Source organism: Hyla sarda, chromosome 2 (assembly GCF_029499605.1).
Source record: "Hyla sarda isolate aHylSar1 chromosome 2, aHylSar1.hap1, whole genome shotgun sequence".
NCBI classification, from domain to species: Eukaryota; Metazoa; Chordata; class Amphibia; order Anura; family Hylidae; genus Hyla; species Hyla sarda.
The window spans coordinates 450732242-450756839 of record NC_079190.1 but is presented as its reverse complement, the minus strand read 5'-3'; the positions used below and the strand labels follow the sequence as shown (position 1 = coordinate 450756839).

At 38.1% G+C, this 24598-nt stretch overlaps 1 protein-coding gene and 1 long non-coding RNA gene across 3 annotated transcripts in view; one reads left to right on the top strand and one right to left on the bottom strand.

Moving 5' to 3' along the window:
• CADM2 (cell adhesion molecule 2) overlaps nt 1-24598 on the top strand; it is a 486710-nt gene that overhangs the window by 212719 nt on the left and 249393 nt on the right. The window contains exons 3-5 of the mRNA XM_056559359.1: nt 5279-5433; nt 10139-10276; nt 12421-12585. Of these exons, the coding sequence (XP_056415334.1) occupies nt 5279-5433; nt 10139-10276; nt 12421-12585 (458 nt within the window). The remainder of the gene's footprint in view (nt 1-5278; nt 5434-10138; nt 10277-12420; nt 12586-24598) is intronic.
• On the bottom strand, nt 1754-17612 carry LOC130357043 (uncharacterized). 2 transcript variants are annotated; one of them, XR_008889081.1, is made up of 4 exons: nt 17525-17612; nt 3087-3199; nt 2738-2811; nt 1754-1924 (listed from the first exon to the last, which is right to left on the bottom strand). It is a non-coding gene; the product is annotated as an uncharacterized LOC130357043 (long non-coding RNA). The 2 variants fall into 2 exon arrangements; XR_008889080.1 differs by having other exon boundaries at nt 17500-17598.

Sequence of the window (24598 nt, the reverse complement as noted above, 5' to 3'; positions counted from 1 at the left end):
TAATCAAAGGGGCATTCTTGGCAACATCTTGGCAAGTCAGGATCGGACTCCAGGATATACCAGTGTTTCCGGATGATGCTAGCTACAAGGTTGTTCATGTTGGTGTTTGTGACAGAAAAAATGTATCTTCTAGGTTTGTTGTTCAATCTAGATTACATTCTCATCATTTGGGAGGACACCTTTAATTCATTTGTCACCTATCTAAATTTCAGTAATAAAGAAAACATGTTATTTACCTCTGTCTACGGTGACCAAGAAATCACCTTCTTAGATGTCAAACTTATAGTTCAGAATGAGAGGCTACTGACACAGGGCTGTAGGAAGAGTATTGCTCATAACTCCCTCCTCCATTTTAAGAGCTCGGATCCACACCATATCAAGAGGAGTATCCCCTATTCACAATTCTTGAGATTAAGAAAGGTGAATAGTGAGGATGATAGCTCTAGGGTACAGGCTTCTGATCTAAAATTTATACTACTCGATCGCAGTTGCCCCGTTAAAATCATTGATGAGGCTTTGAGCAAAGCCCTTTCTATTCCTAGGTCTAATTTGCTGCATCCAAAATCTAGATTGAACAACAAACCTAAAAGATTTATTTTGTCTGTCACAAACACCAACATGAACAACCTTGTAGCCAGCACCATCCGGAAACACTGGTATATCCTGGAGTCCGATCCCGAATTAAAAGATGTCGCCAAGAATGCCCCTTTGATTACATGTAGGAAGAATCGGACCTTAGGCGACATTCTTAAGAAAACGAATACGGTACCCAATGAGTTGCCAGGTAACGGTGGGAACTGGCTTAAAAGAGGTCTTCCTACGGGGAACTTTCCATGCAGGTCTTGTCCCTTTTGTACCAAAAACCTAGCAACCAAAAGCATACAATTAGGAGGCGATCGTCATAAAGTTACGGACCTTGTTACCTGCCGTACCTCATATTTGGTCTACGTCATTTTATGCCCTTGCGATTTCTTTTACGTTGGCAAGACGATTTGGCCCCTTTATGTCCGTTTTCGAGAGCATGTCCGCTCTATTAGGACTGGTGTGGGGGCCCCTCGTCTCATTCAGCACGTAAAGGAAGTCCATGCTAGCGATCCTAAAGTCCTGAAATTTGCCGGAATTGAAAGAGTCAAGACCCTGCCTGGGGGAGGTGATAGACACGCCACCCTCCTACGCAGAGAGGAGGCAGGTATTCTCGGACTTAACGATCGTCTAGAATTGGCTCCATTTCTATGATACTATTTGGTTTGTTTGCAACATTATTTAAATGTATAGCTTTCCTTATCGCAGGCACTGTGAGAATGACATGCAATTATGTGATGTTCATCTGTCTATTTCCCTACCACGTGTGTTTGTTTATGTTTTACCCTGATCACATGTGCAGTGTGTTATTACACTTTACCCATGGCCCGCCCACCATGAGGACCATATTAGGAGTCATGGATGACGTGGCCAGGTAAACCAGCTTGAAGAAGCACCATTTCTGGCGTGAAACAGCCTATCCTGGAGTACGTCCCCCCGCCTCCCTCCATCCATCTATTTTTGTTACCTGGAATGCCGTAATAAAGCTCCGTTGCCTATGGTGAGTGCAGTCTCTTTTCCTTGATATTGCATATTACATGTATGCTGTTGATTTTTTATGCTTTCTGCTAGGCTGAGATGATTTTAGATTTTTAAAAAAGTGGAATACAATACAATTTGAATGACTGTACTGTACATTTCTTTACATGGTAGCTCAACTCTGAACATGACCTAAATCACATTGCAACCACTCGGTGCACATACAGCATATGGGCTCACATACACATAGCATAAACATCTCCCAGTAGAGTATTGAAGATCAAATTCTTTTTCAAAGCTGCTGATCTTGTGTCACTTATTTCTCCACATATCCAGTCAACTGTCACAGTAGGAAAATAAACATCTGTAAGAAAAAGTTTGGTTACCAAACTGCACATTCAGAATATAGTGCGAAAAGAACATACGTCCAGCATTCCCTCCATCAAAATTCTGCATTGATCCCAATGTGTTAGCCTTCTTATAAACAAACACTTTCTTCACAAAGGCAGGATGATAATACTATGGAAATTAATTACCTCAAGTGCAGTATAGCAAAACACTGACTATAACAACAGTTGTATATAATTTCAGGTTATGACATTGTAATATTCAATAATATTCAGTTGCTCCCATATTTACATGTCAGTGCTTTATGATATTTTCCTTGTAATAGCGGAGATATCATGGGAATTGTAAAAACAATTGCGGCTGTTGATATTTCTAATAATTATGCAAGTGATTTGACAGTTGTAAAGTGGGATGCATGAAGTAACCTTGATGTTTATTTAAATGTATAATTTGCCTGCCGTGGAATTACCGGAGAGAATATAAAAGGATAATTTTTTTTAAGTTGTACCTTTCTTTCAGAAGTAATTTGGTAAAAAAAAAAAATTTTCAGTACATTAATTGACTATATTCTGATTGAAAGGAGCTGTAAACTGAAAATGAATACTAAAAGTAAGCAGAGAGAATATATGCTCAAATTAATGTCAATCTATACAATTTCTGGGGGTCGGGGTCTTCAGGGTGATGAGCCAAGGAGGGAAAGGGAATATTTTAGTGTTTTTAGTCCCTATTGTAGACAAAACAGTTGGGAAGGGCTTTTGAAGCTAGTTGCCTTACAGCCAGACACACTGCATCTATAGGATTCACATGGGTGTAGGGCTGCCCCTGTTACCTATATGTGATTTTAGGGTTCCAATGGCAGCCAGAGGCCAGATTACGGACTCCAGGTCAGCCACGTACAGAAGCCTGTGAAGAGCAATAAAAAAAACATACATAATAGGTATCACCTCATTTATAATGACTTGTACTATAAAACCATGTTTTTTTATCATTTACAAAGAACACTGTTTAAAAAATAATTTGCTAATTTTGGTCCCTTATGGTACCAATAAGGCAAAAAGAAAAAAAAATAAGCCCTCACAACTTATTTGAAAATGAAAAGAGTATGGCTGTCAAGATTTGGAAGCACCAAAAAGTCCTTTTTTTTTAATTTTTGGTAAAATCTGTATCAGGGTCCCTACCTCTTGCCTCTTGGGTCTTCTAGAGGCACCAGGACTTAGGTCATGCTGCTATCTCTGCCCCCTTATAGAGATGCTTGTGGTCATCCTATTAGTTACACATATACGGCTGCACACTATAAATAAATAGCAATAAAAATGTCAAACATTTAAACATTTCCTTCAATCATTCCTTCTTCATACCAATAGACATTTTTCCCGGAGCCATCCTATAAATTTTCCAGCTCTGAATGAGATCTGTGAATGCAGGAAATTAGAGAAGTGAACTGTACCCTAATGATGTTTATTACTGGTCTCCTTTATGTTGTAGATTTGATTTCAGACTTTGATTCAAGTATGTTATTCCTATTAATGCCAATGAGTTTCTGTTAAGCATGAATGGATTTGGTGCTTAAGGGATGCTGTAGGTGATTCCCTGGTGTTCTATGCATTGATGATTGAGGTCTTTTTCGTAATAAGATGTTTCGAGAAATTACCTTTTTACATGCATTGCAGATAAGCCGTTGACTCATAACTCCCAATCATTTAATCCACATTATGGAAAAGTGATACAATTATTTCTACAGCTGAAATCATGTCCCACAATTTCTTGTCAATAATAATCAGTGAAATTAGGTGCTCAATGTTTTATTGGGTAAAACACATAAAAAATATCACACGTTTCTGCATATTTGATAAGGCTCAATGGTGGTTATTCATTTTGAACTTATGTATTATGGAGCATTTCTAGGAAGAAAAGGACAGAATACGGGTATTATTCATAACATCATAATGTTCATAGATTATCTGAATATAATTCGTATTGTTTGGAGGTCATAAACCCCTTTTGAAGAATGGCGATTCTTCTTATTAAACCAAGTTGAACAATTGACTTTTTACTTTTATTATTGAAGAGAAGAGATTTTTATGGTCGCAAAATTTTGAATTAAATGTGTCCTGTTCTGAAATTGGGTACATCATCCATTATGCTGTATCTGACTGACGTGGTTCTGAATTGATAAGCTTGTAAAGAGTCTCCACTTTCCGAAATCATATGTTATTTTTCTGTGCTTATCAATATATTAATCGATCCTTATTTTAGAAGGCAGACCTCCAATTGTTCTCCATAGTCAATGTGTTAAGCACATTTTAATCTAGCCTACTGTGTCTTAAGGAGTATTGATAAATATATATATATATATATATATATATATATATATATATATATAAAAAGTGAGTCCATAGTGGTCCAAATTTACCAAAATGGTATAATTTTTAGGCTTTGTGTTTTTTTTAGGCAAAATAAAAAACTGGACTTACTTCCCAATGCTCCCCTTGTGCCTCCATTTTCCCTCTCCAAGCCTTCACAGTGATTCTCTTAATTCTTGTTGTCGTTGATTCGTCACACAGTGACTTAGCTTAGTAGGTGATGTCCTGCCTCAACTGGTGATAGGCTCTGGGGAAATGACATATTGAACCCCTGCACTAAGAAGAAAGGTGGGGCAGGGACGGTGCCACCCAGCCTATTACTGGCTGATGCAGGGCATTGCTACGGCCGGCGATCAGCTATGCTTCAGTGTGACGTGTCGACCACACTGCAGAGACTGAGAAGGGTATACAGGAGGCAATGGGGGAGCTGCAGGAGGTAAATAACATTTTTTAGGTCTGGGAAAATTAAATTGCAAAACTGTCTCATTATTTTCAAAATATATAAAGTGATACATTTCTAGCTGACTGCAGCCACCTCTAGTGTAAGGGCTCCTTCACGTTGCCATCAGGCTCTTTTATACAGAGCTCCATCAGTAAGTCAGTGGGAACGACAGGAGTTTGTATATACACTATTTTTGTCTCCCCTAAATTCCAGTAAACTACCGGATCCCTGATGGACCCTATTCAAGTCAATGGGATCCGTTGGGACCAGATAGTGACATGGTAGAGTCAGTTGTGCTCTCACATGTTTTGGGGCTGTTCGGTGGGAAAAAAGGACAGAACACAATGACAATGTGAACCTAGCCAGAACTAACAAAGCCTAAACCTCTATACTGTCATGAACTCAAGATTTTTAGTTGGCTCTTGAATTAAGCAAGATGACTGTTCATAAATGGTTTAGAGACTTTCTATGCTATTGAGGAAACTTAAACTCCTTTGAACATACAGTTATTTTTTTAACTAAGTCCTTCGATATAATTAAACTGTTTTGTTTTTGTGTTTCTTTCAGCACTTAGAGACAACAGAATTGAACTGGTCCGAGCCTCTTGGCATGAACTGAGTATCAGCATTAATGACGTCTTGTTGTCAGATGAAGGGCAGTATACATGTTCCTTGTTTACAATGCCTGTCAAAACTTCCAAGGCTTTCCTCACAGTTTTAGGTAAGTACTGCAAACTGACAAAAAAGTTAGTTTTGTTTAGATGAAGGATCTCTGTCTGGAACATTGGGGGGGGGGGATATTCAAAGACTTGTGTTATTAGGTCTCTTTATTTTGCGCCTCATTTTCAGAAGTGTTTTTGGTCTTTCGAAAATATGGGGCTAATAGCACATGCTTTAATACCAGATATAGTTGGTATTAACTGCGACACTTTGTGCACCAGAAAGAGGCACTAAACTATTAAAAATAGGGTGTTAATAGGTCAATAGCACAAAAAGCCTAACCATGCCCTAACCATGCCCCATTACAAAAAATTGACTAACAGGGAGCTAAATCAGGTAATAAATGTCTAAATATCTGGTGTTAATAGTGTGCGCCACATTTTAAGCAAAATCTTTGAATATCCCCCCCCATTTTTCTTTAAACCAATCTTATTTACAAAAACTTTGTACAGTTATCATGATTATCCCATAATAAAACTACTCCAGCCCAAAAAAATAAAATAAAATAAAAAAAAGAGAAGTGAAATAAAGGCAAGTATGTTCCATAAATGTTCCTGTCTATATTCAATTCTCCTTTGGCTGTTACCTTTTAACCAAAGCACAGATATAACTCATGAGGTGTCATACACCTTTAATAGATTCAGTTATGCTTTCAGTTATTCCTCCCTTCTTCCCCATTCATGTGCATGCTCAATAGAGATTAGGCATTGAATTCAACATGGCTTTTCCTTCTTTTCCCAACATCAACCACACTCCGATATACAAAATATAGCTGGCTGGTCCCACAGAAATCAGTCAATTTGACATACTTTTCTCTTATGTATGGGCTCCTTTGAGCTGCCCATTCTTAGCCCCACCTTACTCCATAAGCTCTGCATCTCTTGATAATTGTGTCCATCTGACTTGCAAGCCACACCTCCTCCAATAAGCCATACCCACTTCTATTTTGGTGTATTGGTCTGGCTTTCAAGCCACACACCTCCCACAAATTCACATCCCCTCCCACAAGCACCTCACCCCTTTATTTTCAACCTTTTTGTGCATTTGTTTTGCTTGCCATTCATATCCACTCTCACAAAACCACACCCCACAAAGCCTTCTTATTACGGCCTACAATCTCCTCATCACAACTCAGTCCCACCTAAAGATAGCATATGAGGTCGTAATATTAGGACAGGACATGAGGAGAATGGGATATGAGGTTGGAATATGAGGATGGGATATGAGGACAGGATATGAGGTTGCGATATCAAGTCACAGTATGAGGACAAGAGTATCCTCCTGTGTTGCTTTTTTTCTCCTACAAGGTTATAGTAGGAAAAAACAGTACTCTGCTAGTAATAGACGTTGGGTAAGACTATGTTCATACATCATAAAATGAATAGCAAAATATGTCCATAAAATAGGACTTGACTATAAATTTGTCTATAATTTTAATCTAATTATGTGTACAATTAAATGTCAATGGAAAGGTGGCAATCAGTGGACATGCTCTTAAAAAAATTCCTAAATTTAATTCCTATTTAACAGACATATTTTCCTATTCATTTTAAAATGCATGAACATAGCCTGAACCTGCAAATTTGGTTAGGATAGACCAGCTATGTAAAGTATATGGGGGTCTTTCAATTCTCTAAATTTTTTTTATTTGTTGATTTTTTTGTTTATTTTATTTTACTTTTCAGGTTTCTGGCTAGGTTTCCGTCAAATCATGTCTGAATTTTTAACATTAACCCCTTTAGGACATCAGGAGTAAATGTAAGCTCTTGTCCCTCTCCTGTTGTATGAAGCATGCTCAGTTGGCTTATCTAATTTGTTACTTGCATATCAATCTTCTGATCAACCAGCCAATTTATTAATAGGCTAGCATTTATTACTAGTAAACTCTGTGTGAGATTAAACCAAGTCCATTTTGCAACAAGCCCCACTAACTTCTTAAAAACAAGCAAAACTGGAGTAAAAGGCCAAAGAGTCACATTTTTGTGCAAACTGAGGTTTTACACAAAAATGTGTGACTTTTCTACATTTCTACTATTTTATTTTTATTTATTTGTTTACCTCTGAACACTCCCTTTTTTTCTTTAACTCTTTTTTTTATAGGGCTTTTGTGTGTTGGTTTCCATTTATGTTCAGGGGATAGTGCTTTGGCTACAGCCTAACGTTCAACTTACAACTATATATTCTTAAGGACATGGTGGTCATAAAGCTCTAAAATTAAGGAAAGTTTTATAGCTGCTTTCTTTTTTTGTGCCTTGGTTTTTTCTCGGTTCCTGCCATTTCTGCCACAGACTATTAGCTTTTGTTGTTTTATTGGGAGTACTTCACCATTTATACCTTATTCCCTAAATGATCTGTCCCTTTTTTCCTTCCGAGGGTTTCAGTGACACTAAAAATGAAAGAGATTCATCGAGAAAGCTGCGGAATAACACTTAAACTCCACACTTTATGAGATTCATTGAATGTCAGCAGCTGAATCAGATGAAATTGCTATAGTTTATTGCAAACACACCTATATTCCTAACCTGTTACACAATTTTAAAGATTGATTTTTTTTTTTTGTCCTTGAACTTCACTTGTTTTAGAATACCAGGTTCCTTCACTTAATCGGACTAATGCTGGATGCCAGTTATATTAAAGTTAATCCAGCTAGTGAATTGGTTTTGTGCATAGTATGTGAGAGCTGGCTTTTTTGTAAGCCCCGCTGAGACTATTTTACAAAAAAAAAAATCTTTACAAGTTTGCATTAAGGACAAAAACTACCCATTCTAAGCACAGTATATCAGAATAATAACTTCCTCAGCTTAATGCTTTTCCACCGAGACCTATCTTTGGATCCAAAGTATAAATGTATGGCTAAATCCATCATATGAACGGATGGTTCGGCATTATACAGGCATTGCTAAGAAAATGAATGTTTTTCTACATACAATCTGCTCTTTGTTATTTCAACATATTATTTTTATTATTATTATTATTATTATTATTATTTAGAAGTCTGTTTATAACAGCAATTTACTTTAAATTTGCATGGCCTTCTTTATCAGCTGAGGCATTTTTTATTCACTGATGTTTTTATTGTTTTTATTATTTTTAATTTACTACATTTTTTATTTGACTATTTACTATTTTCTATCATTTATTGTTTTATATATTTATTGATTCTATATTTTGTACATTACTTATAAGTTACTTTTAATATTTTATTAAATATACTGCTGTTTTATTATCTATCCATGTATCCATTTATTTGCCAATTTACATGTGTAATTTTTATTACTATATCTATTGATCTGTCTATCTATTTATCTATCTACCTACCTACCTATCTATCTATATATATCATCTATCTATTTTTTAACCCCTTAAGGATGCAGGGTTTTTCCGTTTTTGCATTTTCATTTTTTCCTCATCACCTTCTAAAAATCATAATGCTTTAAATTTTGCACATAAAATTCCATATGATGGCTTATTTTTTGTGCCACCAATTCTACTTTGAAGTGACATTAGTCATTTTACCAAAAAAATCCAAGGCGAAATGGAAAAAAAATTCATTGTGCGACAAAATTGAAGAAAAAATTTGATTTTGTAAATTTTGGGGGCTTCCGTTTCTACGCAGTGCATTTTTTGGTAAAAAAAAATCTTTATTATCTTTATTCTGTACAGCCATACGGTTAAAATGATACCCTACTTATATAGGTTGGATATTGTCGTACTTCGTAAAAAAAATCATAACTACATGCAGGAAAAGGTATACGTTGAAAATTCACATCTTCTAACCCCCATAACTTTTTTTTTTTATTTCTCCGCATATGGGCCGGTATGAGGATTAATTTTTTGCGCCATATTCTGAAGTTTTTATCGGTACCATATTTGTATTGATTGGACTTTTTTATCGCTTTTTATTCTTTTTTTCATGATAGAAAAAGTGACAAGAAACACGCTATTTTGGACTTTGGAAGGTTCTTTTTGCACATACGCCATTGACCATGCGGTTTAATTAATTATATACTTTTATAGTTTGGACATTTACGCACGTGGCGATACCACATATGTTTATTTTTATTTACAGTTTTTATTTATGGGAAAAGGGGGGTGATTCAAACTTTTATTAGGGAAGGGATTAAATGACCTTTGTTAAAAAAAACTCACTTTTTTTTGCAGTGTTATAGCTCCCATAGGGACCTATAACACTGCACTCACTGATCTCTTACCTTAATCCCTGCAAAGCCATAGCTTTGCATGGATCAGTGAGATAGGGGCTCGATTTCTCAAGCCTGTAGCTCAGGATTGGAGCCATCAAACGCCGATCGGACGCGACGGAGCAAGGTGAGGTGTCTCTGCTCACATCCTAGCTGATCGTGACATTGTGATTTTATCACAATGTCTTAATCAGCCCAACTGAGCTTCCGGGAAGCGTTCACTTTCCTTTTTAGACGTGGTGGTCAACTTTGATTGCCGCGTCTAAAGGGTTAATAGCACGCGGCACAACGATCGGTGCCACACACTATTAGCCCAGGGTCCCTATCGTTAGCAGACCGACCTGGTGTGATGCGGGGTCATGGTGTGGCCCCGTTTTAAACACCGGGATCGGGCGAGGGGCGTACAGGTACGCCCTTCGTCCTGAAGGAGTTAATGTATTTATTTTTTGCCATTTACTATGTTTTTGACATATAATATTTACTTGTGTTAACTCTATCTTGGTTTAGGTGTTCCAGAAAAGCCACACATTACAGGCTATACATCCCCAGTTATGGAAGGAGACCCAATACGACTGACATGTAAAACCTCTGGTAGCAAACCAGCTGCAGATTTAAAATGGTTCAAAGGTGACCAAGAAATAACAGGTGAGATACATTTATACGTTCAAAGTATCAAATTTTTTATTCTTAATATTATTGACATTAAAGGGGCATTCCAGCATTCAGTTGAGAGAATTGGAAGAAGACTCCAGAGTTATGATACATGGTGAAACAGTAAAACAACAATTCTACTATATATATATATATATATATATATATATATATATATATATATATATATATTACTACATATATCCTTCACATCTAAAACACATCTAAAACTACTTTTTCTTGTCATGTGTCGCCCCCTATGTACTCCTTCTGAGCACTTAAGAGAGAGCAGGGCTTCAGAAGCAGCCCATGTGCTTAGCAGACAACAGTTCCCATCTTGAATTGTTGTTCTCTTTGTCTTGTATTCCCCTGGTTGTTGAAGAGTTAGCTTCTATCCTCTTGTGCAGTTTATATTGTGCTCCCTCACTGCTGACCTTCTCACATTAGTTCCCAGTTCCCATCCTCCATTGTTTCACAATCAAACAGTTCACCCTCCTATATTTCCTTATGCTTCAACTAAGCATGTCCTTCCAGAAAGCTGAATTTGAATTGCGTAACCATAGTCAACAAACTATAAACATCACTTTAGGTTGTAACCCTAGGCAACAAGCTATAAACATGACTTTAGGTCATAACCCTAGGCAGTAGGATATAAACATCTCATTATGTAGGAAACTGCTGACAATATGTACTTTATGCCACTTACTTTCAATACAAGTCACGTTTTATCGGCTGAATAAGGGTGGGTGCACACTGGAGGGAAACTATTCCGACGCCTGATATAATTAAACCCAGCCTTACCTCTTTGAAGGGATTTTTCAAGATGTCCTTGATGACATGTTCTTTTGATGCTTATACAGTAGTTTCTAAGGGCCCATGCACACTACAGAAATTTAGCAACAAAGTGTAACAGACTATAGATCTTCAATCAATGATGTTGCAATTGAGGTCAAAAGAGAACCCATTGTAAAGAAGAAAGAGATGCATCTTCCTCTTCTTTTTAGAATGCATCTCCATTTCTCTCCACTACACAATATAGTCTATTGGGGGTTTGGGGGGTTCATTTACCAACTGCAGTGTTTTGGGGCACATAAGGAGAGGACCACCCAAATTTTTTTGCCCACTGGATTTACTAGTAGAAGCCCACCTCTTAGCAAATTTAGCGGCTCTGTGGCCTATGGTTTTGTAGGTTGGCCCAAAAGTTGCATGTTAAGAGAGTGTTCCCCCAGCAGGCCCCCTTAATGCGAGGCCGCAATCTCTTCCAGTCCCTTTGGCAAAAACGGTATGGTGCTACAAATGTAAAATTTTGCTGTGCATACATGGATTTTAGAGCAAAATCTCCAGTTATGCACAAAATTAAGCAATATTTTGTCATTTGCACCACTGGTTCAGCTCTATAAATAACCCTTATTGTGTGTAATACTGGAACTACATTAATTCACTGATCCAAAATTGTATCATAGAAATACAGTAGTCATTAAGGTGTAAATACTGTTAACAAGCTGCTAAGGATCAGTCCCAAATACTTTAAACCCTGAAAAAGTTGGATAGCCCCTTTAAATTCTAGAAAAATAAATCAATAAATGTAAAAACTGAAGCTGAGCATTTGTATTTGCTGTCATAGCCAGCAGTTTGTGCCGGGGTCAGATATAGTGCTGTCATTATGTTGGGATTAATCTAAGATTTCAGCTTTGACTGGATATTGTATTTCATTCTATCTTTGTGGAGGGTCATGGCTTACTGAACCATTGTTACCAATGCTTATCTATCTCCAGTACTAGACACTTACTTGGGATAATCTTAAGTCTGTTATAAGAAATTTGCTTCAGAATAATATAAAAAAATATAAATGGTATTTTACTTTTACCTTGGGCATAGTATTTTCTATCAAAATACTTCTATAAGTAGTTCTCCTTTCTCTTCTTGTAAATTGCATATTAAACTATAAAGAAAACCCTGCCACCTAATACGCTTTAATAAGGCTTACTCAATGCTTTCTGTCTTTCACTTGTCTAGAAGTGCAGTCAGAAATAAGGCAATGTGCTTTCATAATGTTATAATGAATCTTTCACTTAACTCCTGACTTTTAATTTATTTATTTTTTCATTTTTTTTTTTTTTTTTTTTTTTTTTATGTAGACGTTGAGAAAAAACTAGAGAGAGACAGCAATGGAAAGACATTCACAGTTGTTAGTGTTCTGGATTTCCGAGGGGATCGCAAAGATGACGGTGCAGTTGTGACCTGCAGAGTGGACCATGAAAGTTCAGCACCTCAAATAGCAACACAGGCCTTAGACATTCACTGTAAGTACACAAGTGCAATAATAGTCATTATAAGACTAAACGTCTAAGAGTGCATTTGTACCACAATTTGCGAATATGGCAGTCGGGAGAATAAAAAAAAAATTGCTTCTGCCATATCCCCGCAGTGCCCTATTCATTCCAGTGAGCCGGACGGAGTCAGCTAGTTACTCCGGTTGGCTCATTTTTGAACCGTATGAGTTTTTGTTGACGGACTGAAATCACAGCAGACCACAGTTTTAAAGGGTACCTCTCATCAAAAAAACTTTTGATATATTATAGATTAATGTATGCAGAATAACTTTACAATTGCATGTTATTAAAAAAATATGCTTCTTTCTATTTAATTTTCCACTTTGAAGAAATTACCATTAGAGCTCTCCCTACCAGTCCTGGCAGCAAGCATTTCAGACTCATGCTGAAGTCCTAAACACTATGAGCTGCCAGTCTGCTTTGTTCACAAAGGAGAACACTCAGAGCTGCCAGCCTGCTTTGTTCACGGCCTGTTTGGCTGTGAACAAAGCAGGCTGGCAGCTCTGAGTGTTTAGGACTCCAGCATGAGTCAGAAATGCTTGCTGACAGGACTGATAGGGAAAATTACAATATAAAGAAGCATATTTTTCATTAACATGCTATTGGAAAGTTATTCAACATTCATTAATCTAAAATATATCAAAAGTTTATTTGATGAGAGGTACCCTTTAAGGATGGCAACAAAAACTGATATGGTTCAAAAATGAGGCAACCTTAGTGACTAGCTGACACCAATAAACCAATAAAAGGGCATACAGCAGTAGTCGTTTTTTTCTCATTCTCCTGCCATATTTGTCTGCTGTACCTCTAAATCATGATGTGATTGCAGCCTTTTTCAGAAACTTTATCCCAAAGATAAAGGAACTGTTTTCTCTTTTCTTTTCACAATATTTTTTGTATGCTTCAGCTGATTTGAACGGCTTAAAAAAATGGATGACAAATTGACATCAGATTTTTCAATCAATCTCCTATTGACGTCAATAATAAAGAAGAGAGAAATCAAGAAGGAACCTGTAATGATAGAACTGATGAAGACAAATGCAATCTCATGCACTTAACCTCACACTTGTATTGGTTAGCATCGGTCTTCATTACTAGTGCCATCTCGGTAGGTTTTCTTAATCCATAACATCCATGGGACTGTGCATTTGTCATCAGTTTTTTTCTGTCACTTTGGATCAGTTGAAGGGACGACAAATATTATACAAAAAGATGCTTTCATGTGCCTAAATAAATGTGTAACAAGACTGCTCCAGGATGTCTATTGATAGCAAACAACACAACAACAAGCAACACAAGTCCTGCTTACTAGTGCTCAGACTGGGGTTCCTTCTAAGGACCACCCATAGAAAGTATACTTTATTTAAAATGGGCTCTAATGCAGATTTATTTCCTTTGTGCAATAAAACGCAGCAGGACAGTTTGAAGACGCAACTAAGAGAGCTAGAGGCATCCTCAACCGATCCTGCTGCGTTTTATTGCATGAAGAACATAAATCTACATTTGAGCCTATTTTGCAGAGAGTGCCTCCCGTTCTATTTTTTCTTCTTAAAGTGTATTTACATGTTGTACTGGAGATTAGGCACCCTGGGTGTACAGTGTAAACCTCCTAGTTGTATCTTCGGGCATCATCGAGTGCAAGTGTGCCAGGAGAAACTTTTTTAGTTGTGCCAACTGCTGTATGTATTGAAATAGAAATTTGGGGAAGGTGCACCTGAATTAGCTCTCTGATGTGACAAGGCACTTAGTGATATACATATACTACAAATATTTGTAACCAGAAAAAAAAATTCTATATTTGCCAATCCCATGTTGTAAAAAAGCAACACAGTGAAGAGTTATGGGATTAAAGAAGTAGTCTGACAGGATTTTTTTTTTTTTAATTACTCAGGCTGCAAGAAAATAAAACAATAAACGGGACTCACATGTCGACAAATCTACAGCCACAGCTATGTCCTGCCTTGGCTGACGATAGTCTGAGCAACAGTGTAATGCATTGAGCCACGGCATTGGTCACCTAGGCTCAATGCATCACGCTGGGAGGGGACTTCGATGCGGCCAGCGATTTGTTGATTGGCAGCATGATTCACTGACCATGGCTGGACCAGGGAGAAGATAGCGGCAAAGGAATGGAGCTACTGGGACACTGGGGGAGCGGCGGCAGATGAGCCCTGTTTATTGTTTTGTTTTCTCTCAGCCCAGGAATGAAAAAAAATTCCTCTATGAGATATTTCAATTAACTTACAAAGTATAGACCACCTGATGTTCAACGTTTATAGCAATGTGCATGTCCACCTATTGAGCCAAATACCAGTGGACTCACTCTCCAGACAGTTACTCTTTCCCAACAAGTTAACAGCATTAGTTAATCTGTTTACTAAAGAGCAGCTAACAGAATTAGTTTCTTCCCTGCTTGTCAGAGAAGGATCAGAGCCTTTACAGCAGCATGACAGTAGACTCATTCTAGAGGAAAGGTAATAAGTGAATATATATCCAGCTAACAAGGGGGGAAATAGGTTTATTCTGTCCCAGAATGTGTAATTTTTTTTAGAGAAGCTTGGTTTTCAAGACCTGCTTGCTCAGCCAATCACTGACCGAGATTGGACACCACTGTGGCCATTGGTTGGCTGGGCAAGCAGGTCCCGGGCCTAGGAACCTAAGGGGCTCATAAGGTCTCTCATTCCTATATGAGTTTGCCATTACCATGAAACATCATAACTGGGGGCTCTGTTAAAGATTTTACATTAGGGACCGGCATTAAGTTATGCAGCTATGGGAATCTATGCACTATTAAGCAGTGAGTTTTAATGTAATAGTTGATAAATGTAGAATTCTTTTTGTTTCAAAAATCTCTAAATAGTACTCTCTTACAGAAAAAGTGATTCTGCAAAATTAAAGATAGCGTTGCTAGATTTTTTGAAGAAGTTTCTGTGTCTGGAAAGCAGTTCCATGTATCTGAATGGAATTGTTTCAGCAACATATGCAGCAATTTCTTATAGCCCCATTCATTTTAATGAGACAGTTGGAAGTATTTTAACAACAAATCTGTCATACAATAATTTTCCCTAATAAGCTTAAGTCCTGTGTATACTAGACATATAAAAATTTCTGTAAAGAGTTAACATGCATTGCATCTTCCCTAGCTGGCATTTCATTGATATGCATAGGGGGAAAGGATTGGCACATAGCACCATTTAATTGGTGTAAAACTGCCCATGGACATGAAATAATGTCTTCCAGCCAACAATTAGAATGTCTGATTCCGCCATTAATGTGCTCATTTGTGCCGCTCATTAGAGGAGCACTGGATGAATGGCTTCACGGCCATGCGATTATTATAGCGATACATAACACATTATTGATAGATGTAAAAACACCTTACAATGTTACACTGGCCAAGTTCATCTAAGACAACATGCCAAGCAGGCCATCTTCTACATCAGTTTCACAGCTTTGTACCTGAATTTGCATTGTTTTGTTGTTTTTTTCGAATTTTTTTTTACGCTTTTATATTTTTGAAATAATGAACTGATTAATATTCTGTAGAATCTGTCTTCACGGGCTCATTAACAATATGGGCATTTTTTCCTGACCATGTATTGCCTTTGGGGACACATTTTCTTTCCAGATGTAACTTGTGCCTTGGATAAAACAAGTGTTAATAGAGGGCAGTAAGAGGATGTTTTGATAGACTGAAATGACTGAAAATAACCATTATATAAAAATGTACAGGAATTTATATCCTATTTTCTTCTATGTCTAACTCTGGCTTCCCTTTTTTTTTCGTTCTTGTGGTTTATCAGTAAGTGTTTCTTCTTGATAACAAACATTAGTGAAAATACTGTAAAAGCATCATACTGGAAAACAAATGATACCTCAAATAAATCAATTAGGTCTGGTTGCATCCTTGGCTGCTTCACGATAGCTGACCGCGGAAATGAGAGGGATGGTTTTTAGTAGGATAATTTTTTTTTTTTTATCTATTACAATGTTGGCCCTCCTCTCCTAATTTCCTCTGGCATAGAACAGAAATTTCAAAGGGAAATTGATGACAAAATTAATCTTTATGTTTCCTATGAGAACAGTTAAATGTCCAATGGGAGCAGTTGCGGAAGCAATTCACCTTTTACTTGCTTGCATTTATATACTACTAGTGATTCCAGACTAGCAGACAATGGATACAACAAGATCTTCAATAGCGTCCATCTAAGACCGAAAAGAACTGGTCGGACAAAGCAGATGTATGTGAACCCAGCCTCAGAGCGTACAATGTGTTTAAATCAGTTTATAGTACTCAATAGTAATACAATAAATTGAATAAAATAAAATAAATTTAATAAAATAAATAAAAAAACAATATATATATATATATATATATATATATATATATATATATATAATCCCAAAATAAAGCAGCACTACTTATCCAGTCCAACCAAAAAATTGGTGCCAGCGTCCCAAAGGACTTGATCAGAGTCCATCCAAGATAAGAACCAGATACAGGCGCAACACTCCAACAAAATAAGTGATTTAATATCTCATGTCAGCATTACAACGTTTCAGCTCCTCCTGGAGCCTTTTTCAAGCATAGTGATACACAAACCTATGAAGGCTTTTATGCCCATACAAATCATTAGTGCCAAACAATTTCATAAAGTGATCATTAATACAAATCAAATAAAAAACTACATAAGTGCAAATGTAAATTCATGTAAAAAAATAGTGCATACTGGTATATAAAGTGCACTAGTGCATACTGTGCAGAGTAATAGTAAAAATATTAAAAACACAGCTTGAAAAATACAATTCATAGTTAAATTACATATAACAAGAAGATATGCAACACATGTGTACACAAAACGATAAATAGAAATACATACATACTGAACAATGAAGGGGAGGCATTCACCTGATCCATGTAATGGTGCTGCAAGCGTGGGTAATTAGTTACTGCGCCTGCGTGAGAGGCTGAAAGCACTTCCAGATATGAGATCCCTGTCATGAGACCAGTCTGGTCAAATGACCCGTTGTCCCGGCAACTGTCAACACTGTGTGCGAGGCAGTGTTTCAGGATCGTGAGAGCACAGGCTGTCAAACCTGCTGAGAGCAGATGTTAACCCTAAGTGAACCAAACCTGCTGAACAATATGCAGAATTAAGTGTAGTGCATCAGTACTGTGGATATAAGTGACCCAGATGAGGGAAGTAATCCATGAAACTAGCAGAAGAACAAGAAGAATCAAAAGAAGAGTAAATAAAATATAATAGAGAAATATAAACTTATAAAATTGTATGGATAACGAAAAATAATTAAATATAATATATATATATTTTATTTTTTATTTTTTCATTTTTATTTTTTCCCCCACAACTTGTAATGCTAATGAATTACTTAATAAATTCAACTGGAGTTATGGATCAATGGTTTCGCGATCAATATAATTAGTTATGGGGCTTGTCCCACCAAGAAAACTTATGTTCATATGCCCTACTAGACCATATTGACAACATTGACATTCCTCCACTTGTAATACCCATCTTTGAGCCAACAAGGTTTAACTTTCAAGCAGATGACCATTGTGTAATACTTAATTTTCCTGGCTGGTAAAATCTCCCTTAGGCTGGAATTCCACTTGTTTTTTTTTGAGGGGGGAAGATGCCAAGAAATACGCCAATTCTGCCGCATGGCGTTTTTTCGGCCAAACAACACTGCTGCCAGATGTTAGCTGTAAATCCTTTTGGCGTTTTTCACTCTTTTTTGACATTTTTCAGCTCCTTGACGGTTTTGCATTTTTTCCCCTGAAATTGTGGCGTTTTTCTCCCCTAGAAGTCTATGGGAGTAAAAGAACACCAAGAAAAACGCCATGTGGGTTTTAACTTTGGCGTTCTTTCAGATGGTTTGTATTCTCTTTTGGACTTTAGCGATCCAAAAAAGTGAGGAAGATACCTTTTTTAATCAAATTTCGTAGGGTACCATTAAAAAAATAATAAAAAAGATACGGTAGTAATGGAAAAATTGTATTTAACGAAATGTATATTTTTTAAAAACAACATTTTTATTAATTTTTAAACAGGGATCAATTTATGTGGGCAGGCAGGGCACTAAAAATATAGCTAACAATAATAAAAATGTAGTGTGTGCGTGTGTGTTTGACTTTTTTTTCTTTATTTTTTAGGTGGTACTACTACTCCCAGCATTGAACACACACTGTTCCATGATGAGAGTAGTAGTTACCTGTACAAATTGACAGATCGCCCTGGGTTCCGTTGCGATCCTCCTGTATAATTTATAGATGCGGCCGGCCACTCTTCTATGGTCCCCTGCACTGACGTATATATATGCACCTATTCATATTTCCCACAGAGAGCTGCGGTTGGCCAGATGGTTCCAGTCAATCACAACTCTCTGTGGGAAATATGAATAGGTTTATATATACATCAGTGCATGGTACCATAGAAGAGAGGCCGGTCGGCCACATCTATACATTATACAGGAGGATCACAGCTGGTGTCAGGAGTGACATCTGCTGTGATCTTTCCTTAGCTGCAGGTACTACAGCTCCCAGCATGGAGCAGAGCGTGCTTCATGTTGGGAGTAGTAGTACCTGCAGTTAAGGACAGATCACAGCGGATATCACTCCTGACATCCGCTGTGATTGTCTTTTCTATTGCAGATATGCAGAGCAGCTCTATACAGCGCTCACATCTCTGCACTATACTCCGGCAAGTGATATGAATAGAACATCACTCATTCATATTTCCCGCTGAGAGCTGTGATTGGCTGCAACCAGCCGGCCAATCCCCACTTTGGGCTGAAAATATGAATGAGTGATGTTCTATTCACATCACTGGCCGGAGTATAGTGCAGAGATGTGAGCGCTGTATAGAGCCGCTCCACATCTCTGCTATAGATAGGACGATTACTACCTAAAAAATGTAAAAAAATAAATAAATTAGAAAAAAAGTGAAACACACATACACATTTTATTATAAAAAATGAAAATGTCCTTAAAGGGGTATTCCAGGAAAAAACTTTTTTTATATATATCAACTGGCTCCGGAAAGTTAAACAGATTTGTAAATTACTTTTATTAAAAAATCTTAATCCTTCCAATAGTTATTAGCTTCTGAAGTTTTCTGTCTAACTGCTCAATGATGATGTCACGTCCCGGGAGCTGTGCATGATGGGAGAATATCCCCATAGGAACTGCACAGCTCCCGGGACGTGAGTTATCAGAGAGCAGTTAGACAGAAAACAACAACTCAACTTCAGAAGCTAATAACTATTGGAAGGATTAAGATTTTTTAATAGTCCTTGAATACCCCTTTAAATATTTTTTTTCCCATCCCTACTGCATCCTTTTCTTTTTCTTTTTGGTACCCAATACATTTTGGAAAAAAAAAACTCCAAAGAGGCCAAAAATGCAGCTCAAATGCAAAAATGCCAGAAAAAACATCAGACACAGGAAATTGCACTGGTGTTTTTTCTGGCGTTTTTTTTTTTTTTTTTGTGGAAAAAAAATACTGGAAAAAAACCAAGTGGAATCCTAGCCTAATGGCTCATACATGAAATGAAACAATTCCCTTTAATCTTATAAAAGTTCATCTGGGAAAAGAAATCATTGAATAATCATCTGAGATAGTTGTGATAATTTATCTACAAATTTCTTAAAACTGCAATTTGTAGTTATGTTTATTTAAAAGATCATGTAATTATATATTTATAATTCACGTTTTTAAAAACAAACAAAACTTGTTTTTACATTTGAAAAATACTTTTTGTCACTCACTGCTCAATAAAAATAAAGGGAACATTTAAACAACACAATGTAATTCTAAGTCACTCACACTTCTGTGAAATCACACTGTCCACTCAGGAAGCAACATTGATTGACAATCAATTTCACATGCTGTTGTGCAAATGGAACAGACAACAGGTGGAAATTATAGGCAATTAGAAAGACCCCCCCCCCCCCCCAATAAAGGAGTGGTTCTGCAAGTGGTAACCAGTTACTATGCTTCCTGGCTGATGTTTTGGTCACTTTTGAATGCTGGCGGTGCTTTCACTTTAGTGGTAGCATGATGCGGAGTCTACAACCCACCCAAGTTGCTCAGGTAGTGTGGCTCATCCAGGATGGCACATCAATGCAAGCTGTGGCAAGAAGGTTTGCTGTGTCTGTCAGCTTAGTGTTCAGAGCATGGAGGCACTACCAGGGGACAGGCCAGTACATCAGGAGATGTGGAGGAGGCTGTAGGAGGGCAACAACCTCAGCAGCAGGACCGCTACCTCCACCTTTGTCCAAGGAGGAGCAGGAGGAGCACTGCCAGAGCCCTGCAAAATGACCTCCAGCAGGCCACAAATGTGCATGTGTCTACCCAAATGGTCAGAAACAGACTCCGTGAGGGTGGTATGAGGGCCCGATGTCCACAGGTTGGAGTTGTGCTTACAGTTCAGCACCGTGCAGGACGTTTGGCATTTTACAGAGAATGCCAAGATTGGCAAATTCGCCACTGACGCCCTGTGCTCTTCACAGATGAAGGCAGGTTCACACTGAACACATTTGACAGACATGACAGAGTCTGGAGACACCATGGAGAACATTCTGCTGCCTGCAACATCCTCCAGCATTACTGGTTTGGCAGTGGGTCAGTAATGGTGTGGTGTGGCATTTCTTTGGGGGGCCCCACAGCCCTCCATGAGCTTGCCAGTGGTAGACTGACTGCCATTAGGTAACGAGATGAGATCCTCAGACCCCTTGTGAGACCTTAAGCTGGTGTGGTTGGCCCTGGGTTTCTCTTAATGCAAGACAATGCTAGACCTCATGTGGCTGGAGTGTGCCAGCAGTTCCTAAAAGAGGAAGGCGTTGATGCTATGGACTGGCCCGCCCGTTCCCCAGACCTGAATCTGTTTGAGCACATCTGGGACATCATGTCTCGCTCTGCTTTAGTCCATGTCTGGGAGGACATCCCTCAGGAGACCATCCACCACCTCATTAGGAGCATGCCCAGGCATTGTAGGGAGGTTATACGGGCATGTGGAGGCCACACACACTATTGAGCCTCATTTTGACTTGTTTTAAGGACATTACATCAAAGTTGGATCAGCCTGTAGTGTGGTTTTCCACTTTGATTTTGAGTGTGACTCCATATCCAGACCTCCATGGGTTGATAAATTTGATTTTCATTGATAATTTGTGTGTGCTTTTGTTGTCAGCACATTCAACTATGTAAAGTATTTCATACAAATAGTTCATTTATTCAGATCTAAGGTATGTTATCTTACTGTTCCCTTTATTTTTTTGAGCAGTGTACTATCCATTGCCGGACATTTATCTTTGTCAATGGGCATGCTAAGAAAAAGTTCATAAAGTGCAGTTAGGACAAGCAGGGCTCTGTGTGCATTTTTGACTGTAGGCTAAACCAGCATTGCCTGCTAGCTTTTTTTATTATTATTTTTTTTAATTTTATTTCAAAAACATAGAAACAAACATAGGTAAAAATAATATGCATCCAGATTTACAGTTACATTTACAGAATTACAAACTGGCAGCATATAAACAATCTTAGTATCACAAAATGCTTGTGACCACATTGCATTGTAGAACATCTAGTTTGAATGAGAGCAGTGTAATAATCCTAAAACAGTAGGTGGGAGGGGACACATAGGGGGAGAACATATCCAAAACATTTGGTAAAAGTAGGTAGTGATGGATCAAGGGATAGAAAAAAGGTTTGTCTGTCAGAGGTAATGGGTATGAGATAAGATGTAATAAGATGTAACAAGATACAGGTGAAAGCGATAATAGACCTGCTGACTTTTAATATACCATATTTTTCGCCATATAAGACGCTCCGGCATATAAGACGCACCCAATTTTAAAGCATGAAAATCTTGAAAAAAAAGATTCTGAACCTTCAACCTGCGGACCTCCAGATGTTGCAAAACTACAAGATGTAGTTTTGCAACATCTGGAGGTCCGCAGGTTGAAGACCACTGGTATACGTGTCCCCGCCGCTCCGGACCCGTCACCGCTGCCCTGGATGTCACTCTCCATCGCTGTCGCCGCATCCCCGGGGTGTCCCCGTCACTCTGGAACGTTTCTGCTAACGGGTATCCTCACTCTCCGTCGCCGCCATCATGTCGCTATGCACGCCGCTCCTATTGGATGACGGGACGGCGTGTGCGACGACGTGATGACGACAAAGGAGAGCGCCGGCCATGCAAGGGATCCCGGCACGGAGAAGACACTGAGGAGGCAAGTAAGGTCCCTCCCGGTGTCCTGTAAGCTATTCGGGACACCACGGCATTCCCAAACAGCCCGACTGAGCAGCCGGGTTAGTGTCACTCTCGCTTCAGACGCGGCCGTTGATGGCAGCAGGGACCGCCGCGATAGGACAGGTTTTAATGCGTATTTGCCCTATAAGACACACCAACTCCCCCCCCAGTTTTGGGGAAGAAAAAGTGCGTCTTATATGGCGGAAAAATACGGAAATGCCACCTCCTGAAATGGAAATTAGACTGCACCTCATGTTTTCTTTTACATCATGTGGATGAACAGAAGGACATGTATCCTTTACTTGAGGAGAAGATGGCACAAGCATACACTATAAGGAGAAGACAAGCTGTCCAAGACTGTATGATGCTCTAGACAATGTTCTTCTGGGAAACCTTGGGTATTGGCAGTCATGTGAATTTTACTCGGACATACCCCCAGCCTAAGCATTGTTGTAGACAAAGTACATCCCTTTGAAATGATATTCCGTGATTGCAGTGGCCTCTTTCAACAAGATAATGGACCCTGCTTAACTACAAAAATTGTTCAGGAATGTGTTGACAGATAAGAACCATTTAGCCCACCTATTCTGCCCAATACTCTGAATATTATGAATAGTCCCTGGCCCTATCTTATATGCAGGATAGCCTTATGCCTATCCCATGCATGCTTAAACTTCTTCACTGTATGTGCAGCTACCACTTCTGCAGGAAGGCTATTCCATACTCTCTCAGTAAAGGAACACTTCCTGATATTACTTTTAAAGAATTAAAGGTGTTGACTTGGCCTCTAAAGTCTCCAGATCTCAATCCAATATGGCAAAAAATAGGTTCAATGCATGGGAAGCCTCACTTCCCAGCCTTCAGGTTTCAAAGTATATTTTGCCATCCTCTTGGTGCCTTATGACATGGGATAGCTTGTGGGGACCTTTCCTCAATTGAACAGAATGATTTTAGTGGCATAATAGGGACCCACACAATAAAAGGCAATTGGTTTTAATATTATCACTGATGGAGGTATAGCAAGGCTTATTCTTGGCTTAATATGTCCAAAATATAAATAAATAATTATTAAATAAATACATATTATAGGGTATAAATTATAAATGATGTGTTAGAGTTTAATACTTTATGGAAGGCAGCATAAGTCCTGTCCTTGCACATATTCTTGAGAAAAAAAAGAAAACATCCTGTTAGTTATTTTAAGGCTTCCATCGGTTTATCTGGGTTACACTGTATAGTATAGGGAGAAGCAGGTTTCGCTGTGGTGGACACTTTAGTTGCAGCTGAATATGTTGTTTTCAGGATGGGCAGCTAATTTGTATGGTTCTTGCTTTCATGTTGGTATTCCCTTAAACCATGCTATGGGTGCAGTCATTTTAAAAAATGTATCAAAAGTTTGCATATTCTATGTTTCTTCAATACTCAGGCTGTCTCTGCACTGCAGGGGTGCCAATGGAATCAAAGAGAAAGGCAGCCAAGTCAGGCTCATTCCCTGCTTTATGGAATTCAGAATCTGCTAACATGATATAGAAAAATGTACTTTACTAAAAAAAAACACATGTAAAGGCTCAGTTATTACAGCTGAAGCGGCTGAGAGGAAAAATATTCTAGGCCAACGAGCAGATGCTTTTATGTGTTTTCCTAAAAATAAAAATATACATATATTTATACATAGGGCATTTAAGATTTTAAGAACTAATTTGTAAAG